The sequence below is a fragment of the Pecten maximus genome, chromosome 8 (genome assembly GCF_902652985.1).
Source record: "Pecten maximus chromosome 8, xPecMax1.1, whole genome shotgun sequence".
NCBI lineage: Eukaryota > Metazoa > Mollusca > Bivalvia > Pectinida > Pectinidae > Pecten > Pecten maximus.
In genome coordinates this window covers 42096522-42116512 of record NC_047022.1, presented here as the reverse complement: position 1 = coordinate 42116512, position 19991 = coordinate 42096522, and the positions used below count along the sequence as shown (strand labels likewise).

At 35.2% G+C, this 19991-nt stretch overlaps 1 protein-coding gene across 1 annotated transcript in view; it reads left to right on the top strand.

The window, feature by feature from the left end:
• Window positions 1–13: 13 nt before the first annotated feature.
• Window positions 14–19991, top strand: part of LOC117333557 (clathrin heavy chain-like) — a 38661-nt gene continuing 18683 nt past the window's right edge. Inside the window, exons 1-2 of the mRNA XM_033892894.1 lie at window positions 14–186; window positions 2095–2205. Of these exons, the coding sequence (XP_033748785.1) occupies window positions 142–186; window positions 2095–2205 (156 nt within the window). The 5' untranslated portion in view covers window positions 14–141. The remainder of the gene's footprint in view (window positions 187–2094; window positions 2206–19991) is intronic.

Sequence of the window (19991 nt, the reverse complement as noted above, 5' to 3'; positions counted from 1 at the left end):
GAAGAGCTCTGACTGTCAGTGCGCAGCGATGAGGATGTTTTGATATTTGTTGGAGCGACCTGTTGAGAGATGCTGAGGAAAGTGAAGTTTTTATTGCATTTTTGCCGGTGCTATGGGTCTGCAGATCTCGGTTAGGATAAAATGACGGACGCGAAACCACCAGTATCTATTCATGAGTTAATACAGGTAAGGGAATGACACGATATGTTGTTCAGTTCAGCTGCTGTTGTTGATATAAATGAGTATAACATTGATGTGAGGACTAAGCTTACGCACTCTGGTACCTGTGTCATGTATGCATACATGTGCAGCGGTTGAGTCATGTAAGTGTGTCAGTGAATTAATCTGGAAACTGTTTTATATGATTGTCAAATATATATATTATCTTCTATGGTCAGATTTAGATGCACTATTGATTATACAATTTATTTAGTTAAAGAATACTATTTCTATGCTGTAAGATATATCACAAATATAAAATCTACCTAACTATAAAAAAAGAACATTACAGCAAAATTCAAAATTGATTCTATCATTTCGGTGTTCAGTCAGTTTGGTTCTTTGAATAAAAGGTATATTCTTGTAAATTTCCAGAGATGTTTTGTAATCTTGTTTTGATTCTATGTGGGTCTTATAACTAATTGCTGAAAAAAACTAGTTTTTAAGCAAAAGAGCATCATATTATGTCATAATTGATTTGAAGTCTTCTGTCTACTATCAATGATATTAGAGATTAAGGCCACTTATGAGCTGTCTGATTTATCAAATATTACTGAATCAATTGAGTTACAAGGCATACATGCGCATCTTTCATAAAAATTACTGCATAAGAAAAGCTTGACAGACTTAATTTTACAATATCAACATATACAACTTTAAATAAAAATTTCGGTATCTTGTATATAACTGTTGTAGTGGAAAAAAACACTTCTCACTTTTGACTGAAAAGACCTCTTGTGTCAAATGTTTTTCTGCTATAACAGTAGCTACTGTTATGAGTATCTATCTCCATGTAAAATACAGCATTGTTGTAATGTTGTACTCTCAGTAAATTCTAGATAGACCCTCAGTTTATAAAGCTAACAGTGCATGAGTTCTCTTCTTATTACAGCAGTTAAAATAGTTTTACTGTTGATATTTTGTTGAATGTGTATGTGATAGCTTATAATTAAGAATTAAGATTTATCATACTGTATATATGTCATGATCATATAAGGAACAGTCAACTAAGATTCATTGATGATAAATAAGAATAATATAAAAGGGGGATGTGGGGGGGGGGGGGGGGGGGGGGGCGGAGGTAGCTTAACTGGCTATATGACTTTCATGATTTATTTTTGAACTGCCTTAAAATGTAGAGGTTGAATATATCATTTTTTGTTGAATTTGTCCTAATTAAAGTTTAGAATGTTTATTTTATCGGTTTTCAATATTTGGATCCCTAACACTAACTTAAGTTGTATAGACTTTACGGTAGTGCAGTGATATGCTTTAGACAAATGCTGTTCTATAATTAAGATACCAACAAAGATGTATTAAGAGCGGGGCCGCAGTGGCCGAGTGGTTAAGGTGTCCCGACACCCTTAACACTAGCCCTCCACCTCTGGGTTGCGAGTTCGAAACCTACGTGGGGCAGTTGCCAGGTACTGACCGTAGGCCGGTGGTTTTTCTCCGGGTACTCCGGCTTTCCTCCACCTTTAAAACCTGGCACGTCCTTAAATGACCCTGGCTGTTAATAGGACATTAAACAAAAACAGACCAAAGTATTAAGAGCAATTGTTAATTCTACTAGGTTACATATATAATACAACTTAAGTCTGGGACAACATTGCAGTGCTTTCCTGAGGTAAATAGGCGAAAATAATAAAATAAATTATGACTTCTTAAAATTTGTCAAACATTATTCATTGAATAAAGAAAATACATAATACATTATATACTCAATTAAGAAAAAGTATAGATCTAGAATTTAGCAGTTAAATATAATGTATAAATGTAACTATTGATCTTTCCTATGCAACCTATTAACTTAATCAGCTGAAGTAGTTTTTACATGATCATCATTGATTGACAAAATGTCTTTTATCTATCCAGCTTGCCCACATTGGTATCCCTGGCGACCAGGTGACATGGTCCAGGGTTACTATGACATCGGACCGATGGATAGCAATCCGGCATAACAACAGGGATGACAAGGAGTCTATGGTAAGTGGCAATCACTGGGTATACAATGACATATATCTTATCTTATAACAGTTTTCAAATGTACAGTTTTGTTTATACAATCAAAATACATGTTAAAGAAAAGTATATGTAATATGTAGTAAATTGAAAATGATGTCATGCTTGATCAAAGCATTGTCGTTATGATAAGTCCGGGTTAAAGCTGGTTGTCGGCAAAAACTGCCAGATATTTCTATTTATGTATACAACAGGCTATTCTTGTAGAAGCACTAATTTTTAACAGAATTGACATTTCCATATAATATATTAATTTGGTCAATATCGGCAAATGACACGAAATGTCTTTGCTTATCTTGCCTGAATCTGTAGGATAATCCCAGGTGTTTTTCCCATCTGGGTCTTTTATAAAACAAACAGCATTATTATTACCAGTGTGTTTGAAATGCACTACGTCTTCTGACAAACGTCTAACTGACAGAGAATGAGATCGACAAAAAATAGAGATATTGAAGAAAAAACTTAAGATACACAATTTCTTTGTCACACAAAATTGAAATACAGGTGGTACGTTAGAATATGTAGATGTTTATAGTTGCTTTATATACATTTTATTTTGTTGATATGTATTTATTTATATCGGCTAAGTGAATCACATTGCAATTTGTAAATAAGATAGGTTAATTATTCTGTCAGTAAAGAGGACCAAATTACAGTTTCCTCATGGATTTTTCATTTACTTCCAATTAATGTTTGAAATCATGTTTAGATTTAGTTCAAATCCAGTAAACTGAGCATTTTTCGAATTAAACTATGTTGTGAACTAATTAAGTATTGAATTATGAAAATTAGATAGTGTCAAATTAAATTTATTATTTCAAAACATTGTTTACTGAACAACAACGACCAGCCATTCAAAGAGACATCAATTTAAAACCCTCTAAATCTAAGATCTAATGTATGGCTTATTGAATTTGAGCCATTAAATAGATAGAGCAAGATTAGCGGTTTTTATTTTAGTTTATCAAAAATTAAAACATCAGAAACTACCCAAATTTTTCAGGTAAGAAATAATTAATAACAACACTAAAAGTGCCCAAATGCCACCTACAGGCATCTATAATTCAAAACATTTTCTGGGGGAGACCTTCCCCTCCTACCCCGCCTTACCAGAAGGGATCTCTAACCCCCTTTCATGCTTTCCCCTTGGCTCTACCTACTGCGTTGATGCTGTAGTCTGCCAACACTTGGGGCCTGTAGCCCCCATAGCTTCCTATTTCTATTTTTCAATCACCTTTTCTAAAACTTACCGATGGCAGAGTGGTTAAGGTGTCCTGACACTTTATCACTAGCCCTCCATCTCTGGGTTGCGAGTTCGAAACCTACGTAGGGGCAGTTGCCAGGTACTGACCGTAGGCCGGTGATTTTTCTCCGGGTACTCTGGCTTTTCTCCACCTCCAAAACCTGGCACGTCCTTAATTAGATGACCCTGGCTGTTAATAGGATGTTAAACAAGAACAAACAAACAAATCTGTCATCTGCACATTTCCAAATTATACCAGAGAGAAGAATGGGCACACCCACATGATCTTCTATAGAAATTATAGAATTGTATACAGTACTGTAAAAGCACAATCATAACTTATCGCAATACTTCCTGTAAGAAAATCGCTAAGAAAAGATTACCACTAAAACATGTATGTTTACAGTAGTGAGTTAGTTTATCTACATATCAAGGTTGTCCTCATATCGACTCTGATAGTCCATGTTTTAGAGAACGCCATCTCCTACTCCTTGTAGCAAATGCTGTATCATACAGTTGTCTATTTATAGCACTTATATATATATAGCTAATTAGGTTTATGGTAGGTATAAATATCTTTTTGAAGTTTTATCTGTCTTAATGATCCAAGTTTGTAGATTGGTGTGTAGGATGTGAACCCTTCATTTAAACCTGTGTAGGTAATGTATACCACAGGTAGCACAGCTGTATATATACAGCTCCATGTTCCTCCTCAACTACCAACTGCTTGCCAAGAAAAGTTGATATTTTAAGAAATATTTATGAAATATGATTACTATGATTTTATACACATTGATGAGTGCAGAGATAAGACTACCTGTAATGATGCTCCACTAAAGATGTGTACAACTTACTAAGGGAACTTAAAACATTGGCATCTGTGTTTAGATTTAAAACTTCTTTATTTGATCTTGAGCAATTAATTATAGAACAAAAGGTTCCCATACATTGTTATCAGGTGATGGATGCCATTACTGTACCTATACTGTAGGTCAATCTCGATCGTTTATTGTCTTATGCATATATACATGATGGTAGATCTAAGATCTAGACCTGATTCTGTTAATAGTGATATTTTATCATTTCCTGAAGTTTTACAGATATCATTTGAAGTACAATTACTGTTTGCGTGCTTGATTATACCAAATTCACATTCTACATGTAAATCCTACTCCCTCCCCTCCCCCAACGTTACCCTTCATAAATTTCCACCTTTACAGTATAGGTTTGGGCTGTATACCCCGGTGATATTTTGAATGTACTAATGACTAAATTCGTGTGATCAGAGATAGACTGAGTTTATTATATTCCAAGTTGACCAGCTGCAGTTTCATGACATTTTGGAATGGATATTGTGAAAAATGAATCAGATTTATAAAAAATGGTAGCAGTATTTTTGATTTATTGTACTTAATTGGACAGTCCCACAGAAATACTTTAGTGTAATATCTGCGAGCATTGAGTTGTGTATAAAGGGTTAGAAGACTGATTCATCACCAGTCTGACTATTCACACTTCGGTCCACAGGTAATAGGATACAGCAGTAGGAGTTAGAATCAATAAGCAGCCACAGAAAGGGATGTTGGTCTGACAGAGAAATTGATTAAACCTCATCATTTAGATGGTGCCTAAGATTTCTTCGACAAGTAATTGACGAGTTGCAAAGTGGGTTTCATTTCCATTTTCAAATGATCAAATTTATTCATACATCGGTAGTGACAACTCATGATGATAATCACAAATCTTCCAATAGAGATTTCAGGAAAGAAGAAGTCCGGTGAGAGGGATGTTTTATAGGTCACCATTACATGACTCCTCCCATGTTTTATAGGTCACCATTACATGACTCCTCCCATGTTTTATAGGTCACCATTACATGACCTCTCCCATGTTTTATAGGTCACCATTACATGACCCCTCCCATGTTTTATAGGTCACCATTACATGACCTCTCCCATGTTTTATAGGTCACCATTACATGACCCCTCCCACCTTTTATAGGTCACCATTACATGACCCCTCCCATGTTTTATAGGTCACCATTACATGACTCCTCCCATGTTTTATAGGTCACCATTACATGACCTCTCCCATGTTTTATAGGTCACCATTACATGACTCCTCCCATGTTTTATAGGTCACCATTACATGACTCCTCTCATGTTTTATAGGTCACCATTACATGACCTCTCCCATGTTTTATAGGTCACCATTACATGACTCCTCCCATGTTTTATAGGTCACCATTACATGACCTCTCCCATGTTTTATAGGTCACCATTACATGACCCCTCCCACCTTTTATAGGTCACCATTACATGACTCCTCCCATGTTTTATAGGTCACCATTACATGACCCCTCCCACCTTTTATAGGCCACCATTACATGACTCCTCCCATGTTTTATAGGTCACCATTACATGACCTCTCCCATGTTTTATAGGTCACCATTACATGACCCCTCCCACCTTTTATAGGTCACCATTACATGACTCCTCCCATGTTTTATAGGTCACCATTACATGACCCCTCCCACCTTTTATAGGTCACCATTACATGACCTCTCCCATGTTTTATAGGTCACCATTACATGACTCCTCCCATGTTTTATAGGTCACCATTACATGACCCCTCCCATGTTTTATAGGTCACCATTACATGACCTCTCCCATGTTTTATAGGTCACCATTACATGACCCCTCCCATGTTTTATAGGTCACCATTACATGACCCCTCCCATGTTTTATAGGTCACCATTACATGACCCCTCCCATGTTTTATAGGTCACCATTACATGACCCCTCCCATGTTTTATAGGTCACCATTACATGACCCCTCCCATGTTTTATAGGTCACCATTACATGACCCCTCCCATGTTTTATAGGTCACCATTACATGACCCCTCCCATGTTTTATAGGTCACCATTACATGACCCCTCCCATGTTTTATAGGTCACCATTACATGACCCCTCCCATGTTTTATAGGTCACCATTACATGACCCCTCCCATGTTTTATAGGTCACCATTACATGACCCCTCCCATGTTTTATAGGTCACCATTACATGACCCCTCCCACCTTTTATAGGTCACCATTACATGACCCCTCCCACCTTTTATAGGCCACCATTACATGACTCCTCCCATGTTTTATAGGTCACCATTACATGACCTCTCCCATGTTTTATAGGTCACCATTACATGACCCCTCCCACCTTTTATAGGTCACCATTACATGACTCCTCCCATGTTTTATAGGTCACCATTACATGACTCCTCCCATGTTTTATAGGTCACCATTACATGACTCCTCCCATGTTTTATAGGTCATCATTACATGACCCCTCCTACCTTTTATAGGTCACCATTACATGACCTCTCCCATGTTTTATAGGTCACAATTACATGACCCCTCCCATGTTTTATAGGTCACCATTACATGACCCCTCCCACCTTTTATAGGCCACCATTACATGACTCCTCCCACCTTTTATAGGTCACCATTACATGACCCCTCCCATGTTTTATAGGTCACCATTACATGACCCCTCCCATGTTTTATAGGTCACCATTACATGACTCCTCCCATGTTTTATAGGTCACCATTACATGACCTCTCCCATGTTTTATAGGTCACCATTACATGACTCCTCCCATGTTTTATAGGTCATCATCACATGACCCCTCCCATGTTTTATAGGTCACCATTACATGACTCCTCCCATGTTTTATAGGTCATCATCACATGACCCCTCCCATGTTTTATAGGTCACCATTACATGACTCCTCCCATGTTTTATAGGTCATCATTACATTACCCCTCCCATGTTTTATAGGTCACCATTACATGACCTCTCCCATGTTTTATAGGTCACCATTACATGACCTCTCCCATGTTTTATAGGTCACCATTACATGACCCCTCCCATGTTTTATAGGTCACCATTACATGACTCCTCCCATGTTTTATAGGTCACCATTACATGACCCCTCCCATGTTTTATAGGTCACCATTACATGACTCCTGTCATCAGCTGTGCACCATATGAACATTTTGAAATTTTGAACTTTGAGCTTTGATTTGTTTTGGGGCCAATAACAGGCCACATTATTTTTCCAATAGAAATTATTCCACATGAAAGTCATTCCCATTAAATTCCCATAATCTCCAGGTTATTTCTGATATTGTCCTTCCTAATTCACTAATTTCCCAAATGAGACAAGAATGCATGCCCTAACTAAAACAAGTGAAAACAAGAAATATCTTTAAAAAAGATAAACGGCATAGTTTTAATGCTGGTGGTTATAATGTAAAACTACTGGTGAAATAAATTAACGAACTACGATGTAATTAATAAATGCGCAGTTTCAGCACGGATAACAAAATTATATCAGTTTGAATCATTTTTGGTGATAATAAGACTACAAATGTGTCATTTGAATAGATGCATCCACTTATTCAGCTTGCATTCAATTTAAAAGGGACATCACGGTAAAAACGTTGCAATTTTCACTGATTGTACGCATTTTGTTCCTTTCCAGTTATGTTTCTGTGCTGTTCCAATGTTCACAGTCAATCCCTATGTCCAGCTTGACCACTCGATTTAGTTGGGAATCCCCCTCTAAATTTAGCGCGGAAATTATTTTTAGATCATTACGTGACTGTTTTGAAATCGTGGCAACACAAACACACGATAGTTTACAAGGCGATATCTATATTCCATCTGGGTTAGTTGGATAACGATATTATACACAGTGGTTTAAATGTTAAATAACACGTTCTGTAAATATTACGGCACACATATTTATGTGTAAATAAGTGTAAACACTGTTCATATAGTATAGTGACAGTAGCGATGTACTGGTACAGACTGTATTTGTGTAAATATTACCGAGATTATCATGACCTACTATCAAACAATCAAGCAGAATACGAGCGGCGTCCGTATTACTGCTGTTTTCATGTTTGAACTGTTACAATCTATTGTACTGCTTCCCAAGTTTAATTCTAGGATTGTGTTTGACCCATTTTCCTATTATTCTCTTCATTGCGGAAGCTGTTATAGTTTTCAACCGCAGTCGATTCACATTGGAAGCCATTTTTGTTTCCGTATATGTCACAACATTTGCATATTCAGCATTTTGCATTGACCGCTACATTGACCAATCACATACTTCATCTTGACCAGACCGCCACCTGTCGCGTCATATCCGGGGCCAAAAAAGTCCTCAAACTTTCAAACATGGTATCAACCTGAACACCCTTGAAAGTATCTAACAAAGTGCTTGTAAGAAAAATGGCTTAATGGCAATGCTTGGGATTGAAGCCAGCTAAGTGTTGATATTGTTGAGGAAATCTTGGTTAGACTCGTGTGTGGTGTAGGGAAAATGTTCCCCCGATTAGGCTCCTGGTTGGTGTAGGGGTAATTTTAACATGGTTAGACCCCTAGGTGGTATAGAGGAAATTTTAACTTAGTCTCCTGGGTAGTGTAGGGGAAAATTAACATACACATACTGTAGTTAGACTCCTGGGTAGTGTAGGGGAAAATTAACATACACATACTGTAGTTAGACTCCTGGGTGAGGAGAGGAAATTGAACATGGATAGATTCCTGGGTGGAGTTGATAAACTGGGTGAGGAATTGATTATTTTCATTCTGAGGTTAAGTGGTTTATTAGACTGTGTAGAATGTGGATTCATGCCCAGTAAGAATAAAAACATCACCTACATACAGGGTCAGAACTTTACTACGGCCCCTCACCAGCAGGGGTTAGTTACATTAGCTGGTACATCACTCCCAGGGCTCCATTAGACTGTCTGTCTACAGGAATTTGTTTTATTGTTATGATAAGCCCACAACCTCCATCACCTAACACGGTACTCTGTAGATTGTAAATCCAGGAAGCATATATAGTAGTTATTAGTTTTGACACAAACTAAATTGGGTATTTTTTTTATTTTCCGTTTCCAGGGAATTGAACAAGTATTATTAGAAAGCTAAAGCAGACATTATGCTGATGCTGTGTTACTGTTAATGTAATTACAATGTTAGGGAAGGCTGGAATGGGAGGTATACTGGAACCAACTTGTTCTTTTGTCTGAGTCAATACCATGACTAAATGTAATTGTGTCTAGCTCCCTTGTTTTATTCTTTATTCCAACCCTTTTACAGGAGTTATGTCCCTTTGATAAAACAACGTTTGTCTAGCTAGATATTCCATTACATTCTGTCTTTTTCTTTATCCCCCCCTGCAACGAATTTAGGGGGTATACTGGAATCACTTTGTCCGTCCGTCCGTCTGTCACAAAATTTGTCCGGCTATGCATTAGCTCATTTCTTATGGATTTCACTCAAATTTGGTATATGGTTAGAAGACCATATGAACTTGTGTCCCCTGCAGTGATTTCGCGATTTAGCAAGGTTAACTCATTCACCCCTGAAGTGTCATAATGAACTATTCCAATGTTTGAATTGGAAGAGTTCAAATGTGTCTTTAGGGGTGAATGTGTTAACAGAGTTATGACCCTTTTATATACAAAATGTGTCATAATTTTGTCCGACTATGCATTCACTTAGTTTTTGATGGATTTTCTTGAAACTTTATACAGAGTTGAAGGATGGCATGAAGTTGTGTCTCGATCCAGTAACGGCTTCTTCCGAAAAAACCCTTTTTACAGAGTTATGCCCCTTTATGTAAAAAATGGTTACTAGCTTGTCCAGCTATGCATTTGCTTTGTTTTCAATGGATTTTCTTGAAACTTTTTACACAGTTGAAGGACTGCATGCACTTGTGCCTCCAGTAAATGCTTTTTCCGAAAAAATGCTTTTTACATAATTATGGCCCTTTATTTGAAAAATGGTTATAATTTTGTCCAGTTATGCATTTCCTCAGTTTTCACAAAATTGGTGTATAGTTAAAAGACCATATGGTGTTGTGATTTTCCCCAAGTAGTCCTTTTAAACAAATTATGTCACTTTAGCCCTTTTTAACAGAGTTATGCCCCTTTTTCATACAAAATGTGTCATAATTTTGTCCGGCTATGCATTCACTTAGTTTTTGATAGATTTTCTTGAAACTTTATACAGAGTTGAAGGATGGCATGAAGTTGTGTCTCCAGTAATGGCATCTTCCGAAAAAAACCATTTTACAGAGTTATGCCCCTTTATGTAAAAAATGGTTACTAGCTTGTCCGGCTATGCATTTGCTTTGTTTTCAATGGATTTTACTAAAATTTGGTATATAGTTAGAGGACCCTATGAGGCTTAGCTCTATGCAAAGATTTTGCCGAATTATTAGTTCTAATAGAGTTTACCCTTTTTCTTTAAAAAACGAGCAAATTTCTTGTTCGGCTATGCATTCACTTAGTTCTTACCTAAACATAGAACATGTTTGATTTGGTCATAGTACCATAGATAGGCAGCTTCACAAAGTATCCAAACCAATCATGGAAAAGCACTTTTCTATCGGAGGTAAATATTTGCATTTTCAATGTTCCTAGGGTCATAAAACAGAAGTTTGCTAGGCCTAATTAACATCTTATAATATAGATAAAAAAAACTTGGGCTGCGTACATCTTGGATTTTATCTCTGGTTGTACATGTAACTGTTAATAGACCGATTTATCCTTCAGTTGATTTTTTTTTTCCAAAGTTTACAAGCAGCTTTACATATTCAGAAGTACATTTGTATATCAATAATCTTCCACAAACATTTAATGATTAGGTCAGGGAAAGAACTATACTCAGCTATTGGAAAGTTTTCAGCAGATAAATATGTTATACATGTTTTCTTGAATATATATAGAATATTATAGGAATAACCAGATTAAGAAATATCATCTGATACAAATGTAGCTGTCTGACTATAAAATCCGATTTTAAATTTCTTATTCTATGACCTCAGACCCTGACGTTTCTCAGGGCCTTTGCAATTGGCCCTTTGTTATAAGGTACCACACACTAATTATAAAGTAACCACACACTAATTATAAGGTAACCACACACTAATTATAAGGTAACCACATACTAATTATAAGGTACCCACACACTAATTATAAGGTTACCACACACTAATTATAAGGTAACCACACACTAATTATAAGGTAACCACACACTTATTATAAGGTAACCATACACTAATTATAAGGTAACCACACACTAATTATAAGGTACCCACACACTAATTATAAGGTAACCACACACTAATTATAAGGTAACCACACACTAATTATAAGGTAACCACACATTAATTATAAGGTAATTACACACTATTATAAGGTAACCACACACTAATTATAAGGTAACCACACACTAATTAAAAGGTACACACACACTTATTATAAGGTAACCACACACTAATTATAAGGTAACCACACACTAATTATAAGGTACCCACACACTAATTATAAAGTTACCACACTAATTATAAGGTAACCACACACTAATTATAAGGTAGCCACACACTAATTATAAGGTACCCACACACTAATTATAAAGTAACCACACTAATTATAAGGTAGCCACACACTAATTATAAAGTAACCACACACTAATTATAAGGTAACCACACACTAATTGTAAGGTAACCACACACTAATTATAAGGTAACCACACACTAATTATAAGGTAACCACACACTAATTATAAGGTAACCACAAAATAATTATAAGGTAACCACACACTAATTAAAAGGTAACCACACACTAATTATAAGGTACCACACACTAATTATAAAGTAACCACACACTAATTATAAGGTAACCACACACTAATTATAAGGTAACCACACACTAATTATAAAGTACCCACACACTAATTATAAGGTAACCACACACTAATTATAACGTAACCACACAATAATTATAAGGTAACCACACACTAATTAAAAGGTACCACACACTAATTATAAGGTAACCACACACTAATTATAAGGTAACCACACACTAATTATAAGGTACACACACACTAATTATAAAGTAACCACACACTAATTATAAGGTAACCACACACTAATTATAAGGTAACCACACACTAATTAAAAGGTACCACACACTAATTATAAAGTAACCACACACTAGTTATAAGGTAACCACACACTAATTATAAAGTACCCACACACTAATTATAAGTTACCCACACACTAATTATAAGGTAACCACACACTAATTATAAAGTACCCACACACTAATTATAAGTTACCCACACACTAATTATAATGTAACCACACACTAATTATAAAGTAACCACACACTAATTATAAGGTAACCACACACTAATTATAAGGTAACCACACACTAATTACAGTGCAACTTCCGAAAACCGAACCTTCTAAAAACCGAACACCTCTGCATACCGAACGAATTGTCATTGTACGGAATTGGTCCTTCTTTCTTATAGTATTAAAAAACTTCCAAATACCGATCCCTCTGAATTCCGAACACCGGACTGATTTTGTGTCCGGTTCCTGTTAAAATATACCAAAAATTACTTCTGAAAACCGGCCTTACCTGAGCGATTATGACACGAGGTCAGGCCAGTCAACCGTGAAATAACAACTGTGACGGGTATTGTGTGAAGCCTTATTGTCTCGGGACCTAAGTAGGTGATTTGTACAGGTATCCAATATATACCCCAAGGGGGCATTATGACGGAAGGCCTAGTGTATAATCAACACGACAATTATGAAACAATGCCACACTTCATTGAAGTGCGTCGGTTCGTTTATCTTCTCAATGCAAGTAGAGCTAGAAGCCCGAGTTTCGCATTTAATTTAAATGAGGCCCAAAAGGGGTTGTTTTCGTAAAGAAGCCCGTGATGTTTTTTTAGACAACAGCGATGTCGGAAATACGACCAGTATCATCTGATTAATTGTAATTGATATTGAAACAAAACATCTTCACACCCTTTAATATTATTTGATGTGTAAAATATTCTGTATCGGACTATTGGCCCCATCCACATGACGAAGCTTCACCGGATGTAACAAAATGTAGGCCGATCGTAAAGTGTAGTTGTACATGTGAAAATACTGTTTAAAACTATTGTTATAGTCATTTGCCTTTCTTATATATTCTGCAATATATACATTGATTAACTTTCATAATATGCATATTATTCAGACAATCCAAATTGTCTAAGTATGTACGTGCCGTTTTGCAATCGGGTGCATTCTAATAAAACATCTTCCAACCAATTATATCCGGAATTTGACCGGTCATTTTTCGATCAACTTCTCCAAACCGAACCCTCTATAAACCGAACAAATAGTCATGTCCCATGCATGTTCGGTTTATAGAGGTTCCACTGTATAAGGTACACACACACTAATTATAAAGTAACCACACACTAATTATAAAGTAACCACACAATAATTATAATGTAACCACACACTAATTATAAGGTACCCACACACTAATTATAAGGTAACCACACACTAATTATATTAGGTACCCACACACTAATTATAAGGTAACCACACACTAATTATAAGGTAACCACACACTAATTATAAGGTAACCACACACTAATTATAAGGTACCCACACACTAATTATAAGGTAACCACACACTAATTATAAGGTACCCACACACTAATTATAAGGTACCCACACACTAATTATAAGGTACCCACACACTAATTATAAGGTACCCACACACTAATTATATGGTAACCACACACTAATTATAAGGTAACCACACACTAATTATAAGGTACCCACACACTAATTATAAGGTAACCACACACTAATTATAAGGTAACACACACTAATTATAAGGTAACCACACACTAATTATAAGGTAACCACACACTAATTATAAGGTACCCACACACTAATTATATGGTAACCACACACTAATTATAAGGTAACCACACACTAATTATAAGGTACCCACACACTAATTATAAGGTAACCACACACTAATTATAAGGTAACCACACACTAATTATAAGGTACCCACACACTAATTATATGGTACCCACACACTAATTATAAGGTACCCACACACTAATTATAAGGTAACCACACACTAATTATAAGGTAACACACACTAATTATATGGTAACCACACACTAATTATAAGGTACCCACACACTAATTATAAGGTACCCACACACTAATTATAAGGTACCCACACACTAATTATAAGGTACACACACACTAATTATAAGGTAACACACACTAATCATAAGGTAACCACACACTAATTATAAGGTAACCACACACTAATTATAAGGTACACACACTAATTATAAGGTAACCACACACTAATTATAAGGTACACACACTAATTATAAGGTACACACATTAATTATAAGGTAAACACACACTAATTATAAGGTAACCACACACTAATTATAAGGTACACACACTAATTATAAGGTAACCACACACTAATTATAAGGTACATACACTAATTATAAGGTACACACACTAATTATAAGGTAACCACACACTAATTATAAGGTACACACACTAATTATAAGGTACCACACACTAATTATAAGGTAACCACACACTAATTATAAGGTACCCACACACTAATTATAAGGTAACCACACACTAATTAAAAGGTACCCACACACTAATTAAAAGGTAACACACACTAATTATAAGGTAACACACACTAATTATAAGGTACACACACTAATTATAAGGTACCACACACTAATTATAAGGTAACCACACACTAATTATAAGGTACCCACACACTAATTATAAGGTAACCACACACTAATTAAAAGGTACCCACACACTAATTAAAAGGTAACACACACTAATTATAAGGTAACACACACTAATTATAAGGTACCCACACACTAATTATAAGGTACCCACACACTAATTATAAGGTAACCACACACTAATTATAAGGTAACACACACTAATTATAAGGTAACCACACACTAATTATAAGGTAACCAGGAACTAATTATAAGGTAACACACACTAATTATAAGGTAACCACACACTAATTATAAGGTAACCAGGAACTAATTATAAGGTAACCACACACTAATTATAAGGTAACCACACACTAATTATAAGGTAACTACACACTAATTATAAGGTAACCACACACTAATTATAAGGTAACACACACTAATTATAAGGTAACCACACACTAATTATAAGGTAACCACACACTAATTATAAGGTAACACACACTAATTATAAGGTAACCACACACTAATTATAAGGTAACCAGGAACTAATTATAAGGTAACACACACTAATTATAAGGTAACCACACACTAATTATAAGGTAACCACACACTAATTATAAGGTAACCACACACTAATTAAAAGGTACCCACACACAAATTATAAGGTAACACACACTAATTATAAGGTAACACACACTAATTATAAGGTAAACACACACTAATTATAAGGTACCCACACACTAATTATATGGTAACACACACTAATTATAAGGTAACACACACTAATTATAAGGTAACACACACTAATTATAAGGTAAACACACACTAATTATAAGGTACCCACACACTAATTATAAGGTACCCACACTAATTATAAGGTAAACACACACTAATTATAAGGTAACACACACTAATTATAAGGTAACACACACTAATTATAAGGTAACCACACACTAATTATAAGGTACATACACACTAATTATAAGGTAACACACACTAATTATATGGTAACACACACTAATTATAAGGTACACACACACTAATTATAAGGTAACACACACTAATTATATGGTAACACACACTAATTATAAGTTACCCACACACTAATTATAAGGTAACCACACACTAATTATAAGGTACCCACACACTAATTATAAGGTACCCACACACTAATTATAAGGTAAACACACACTAATTATAAGGTACCCACACACTAATTATAAGGTACCCACACACTAATTATAAGGTAACACACACTAATTATAAGGTAACACACACTAATTATATGGTAACACACACTAATTATAAGGTAACCACATACTAATTATAAGGTAACCACACACTAATTATAAGGTAACACACACTAATTATAAGGTACCCACACACTAATTATAAGGTAACCACACACTAATTATAAGGTAACCACACACTAATTATAAGGTAACCAGGAACTAATTATAAGGTAACCACACAATAATGATAAGGTAACCACACACTAATTATAAGGTAACCACACACTAATTATAAGGTAACCACACACTAATTATAAGGTACCCACACACTAATCATAAGGTAACACACACTAATTATAAGGTACCCACACACTAATTATAAGGTAACCACACACTAATTATAAGGTAACCACACACTAATTATAAGGTACCCACACACTAATTATAAGGTAACACACACTAATTATAAGGTAACACACACTAATTATAAGGTAACCACGAACTAATTATAAGGTAACCACACACTAATTATAAGGTAACCACACACTAATTATAAGGTAACCACACACTAATTATAAGGTACCCACACACTAATTATAAGGTACCCACACACTAATTATAAGGTAACCACACACTAATTAATTATATGGTAACCACACACTAATTATAACGTAACCACACACTAATTATAAGGTAACACACACTAATTATAAGGTACCCACACACTAATTATAAGGTAACACACACTAATTATAAGGTAACCACGAATTAATTATAAGGTAACCACACACTAATTATAAGGTAACCACATACTAATTATAAGGTAACACACACTAATTATAAGGTAACACACACTAATTATAAGGTAACACATTATAAGGTAACACACACTAATAATAAGGTAACCACGAACTAATTAAAAGGTAACACACACTAATTATAAGGTAACACACACTAATTATAAGGTACCCACACACTAATTATAAGGTAACACACACTAATTATAAGGTAACCACGAACTAATTATAAGATAACCACACACTAATTATAAGGTAACACACACTAATTATAAGGTAACCACGAACTAATTAAAAGGTAACCAAGAACTAATTAAAAGGTACACACACTAATTATAAGGTAACACACACTAATTATAAGGTAACCACGAACTAATTAAAAGGTAACCACACACTAATTATAAGGTAACCACACACTAATTATAAGGTAACCACACACTAATTATAAGGTAACCACACACTAATTATAAGGTAACACACACTAATTATAAGGTAACACACATTAATTATAAGGTAACCACACACTAATTATAAGGTACCCACACACTAATTATAAGGTACCCACACACTAATTATAAGGTAAACACACACTAATTATAAGGTAACACACACTAATTATAAGGTACCCACACACTAATTATAAGGTAACCACACACTAATTATAAGGTACCACACACTAATTATAAGGTAACCACACACTAATTATAAGCTACACACACACTAATTATATGGTACACACACTAATTATAAGGTACCACACACTAATTATAAGGTAACCACACACTAATTATAAGGTAACACACACTAATTATAAGGTAACACACACTAATTATAAGGTAACCAGGAACTAATTAAAAGGTAACCACACACTAATTATAAGGTAACACACACTAATTATAAGGTAACCACACACTAATTATAAGGTACCACACACTAATTATAAGGTAACCACACACTAATTATAAGCTACACACACACTAATTATATGGTACACACACTAATTATAAGGTACCACACACTAATTATAAGGTAACCACACACTAATTATAAGGTAACACACACTAATTATAAGGTAACACACACTAATTATAAGGTAACCAGGAACTAATTAAAAGGTAACCACACACTAATTATAAGGTAACACACACTAATTATATGGTAACCACACACTAATTTTAAGGTAACCACACACTAATTATAAGGTACCACACACTAATTATAAGGTAACCACACACTAATTATAAGCTACACACACACTAATTATATGGTACACACACTAATTATAAGGTACCACACACTAATTATAAGGTAACCACACACTAATTATAAGGTAACACACACTAATTATAAGGTAACCACACACTAATTATAAGGTAACCACACACTAATTAAAAGGTACACACATTAATTATAAGGTACCCACACACTAATTATAAGGTATAACCACACACTAATTATAAGGTAACACACACTAATTATAAGGTAACCACACACTAATTATAAGGTACACACACTAATTATAAGGCCACCTTCAGTATTTCCTATTGTAATGACCCACCCTATCTCTAGGAAACTCCAGCTGACAATGCTTCCTGTAAGGATATGTGGTATACAGGAAATCCTGGGCAGGCTCCAGTCTCAGTTTATGTACATCTATATTCCCAGAGTAAGATAAGATATTTTTTATGACATTTCAATTTCTTTTAAGTTAATATGTTTGAGGACCTTAGCCGTTAGTGAAAATTCATCAACAAAAATTAAACTCCTGGGTGCAAGCTTTAAGAAGAAAGGAAATTTTAACATAGTTAGACTCCTGGTTGATGAAGAGGAAATTTCAGCATGGTTAGATTCATGGATGGTGTAATATGAATAGAGATTTTGTCATTAACAAATATTATTTGTCAGTTCAAATTAAAGAAAAAACATCAAACATGAAGATAAGAGGCTTGGTGGTTGACAGTTATGCACTCATTTTTCAACAATAGGTCAACTCCTTAGGTCAAACATAAAAGGTACCAACATGACCAGGATTCAACTCCCAGGTCAAACATAAAAGGCACCAACACGACTTCACTTAGCCTGAGAAAAATGCTATCTGGTCAGTTACAATTACAGGGATGAAAGCTAGAATAATGACCAAATATCTTGGTCATATAAATGAAGTAATATGAATGACAGATCATCGATACAGGCACATTTACAGAGCCTCATTATACAGGAACATTACAGAGCCTCATTATACAGTAATACAGGAACATTACAGAGCCTCATTATACAGCAATACAGGCCCATTACAGAGCCTCATTATACAACAATACAGGCCCATTACAGAGCCTCATTATACAGCAATACAGGGTCATTACAGAGCCTCATTATACAGTAATACAGGCCCATTACAGAGCCTCATTATACAGCAATACAGGAACATTACAGAGCCTCATTATACAGCAATACAGGCCCATTACAGAGCCTCATTATACAGTAATCAAGGCCCATTACAGAGCCTCATTATACAGTAATACAGATCCATTACAGAGCCTCATTATACAGCAATACAGGCCCATTACATAGTCTCATTATACAGCAATACAGGCCCATTACAGAGCCTCATTATACAACAATACAGGCCCATTACAGCACCTCATTATACAGCAATACAAGCCCATTACAGAGCCTCATTATACAGTAATCAAGGCCCATTACAGAGCCTCATTATACAGCAATACAGGAACATTACAGAGCCTCATTATACAGCAATACCGGCCCATTACAGAGCCTCATTATACAACAATACAGGCCCATTACAGAGCC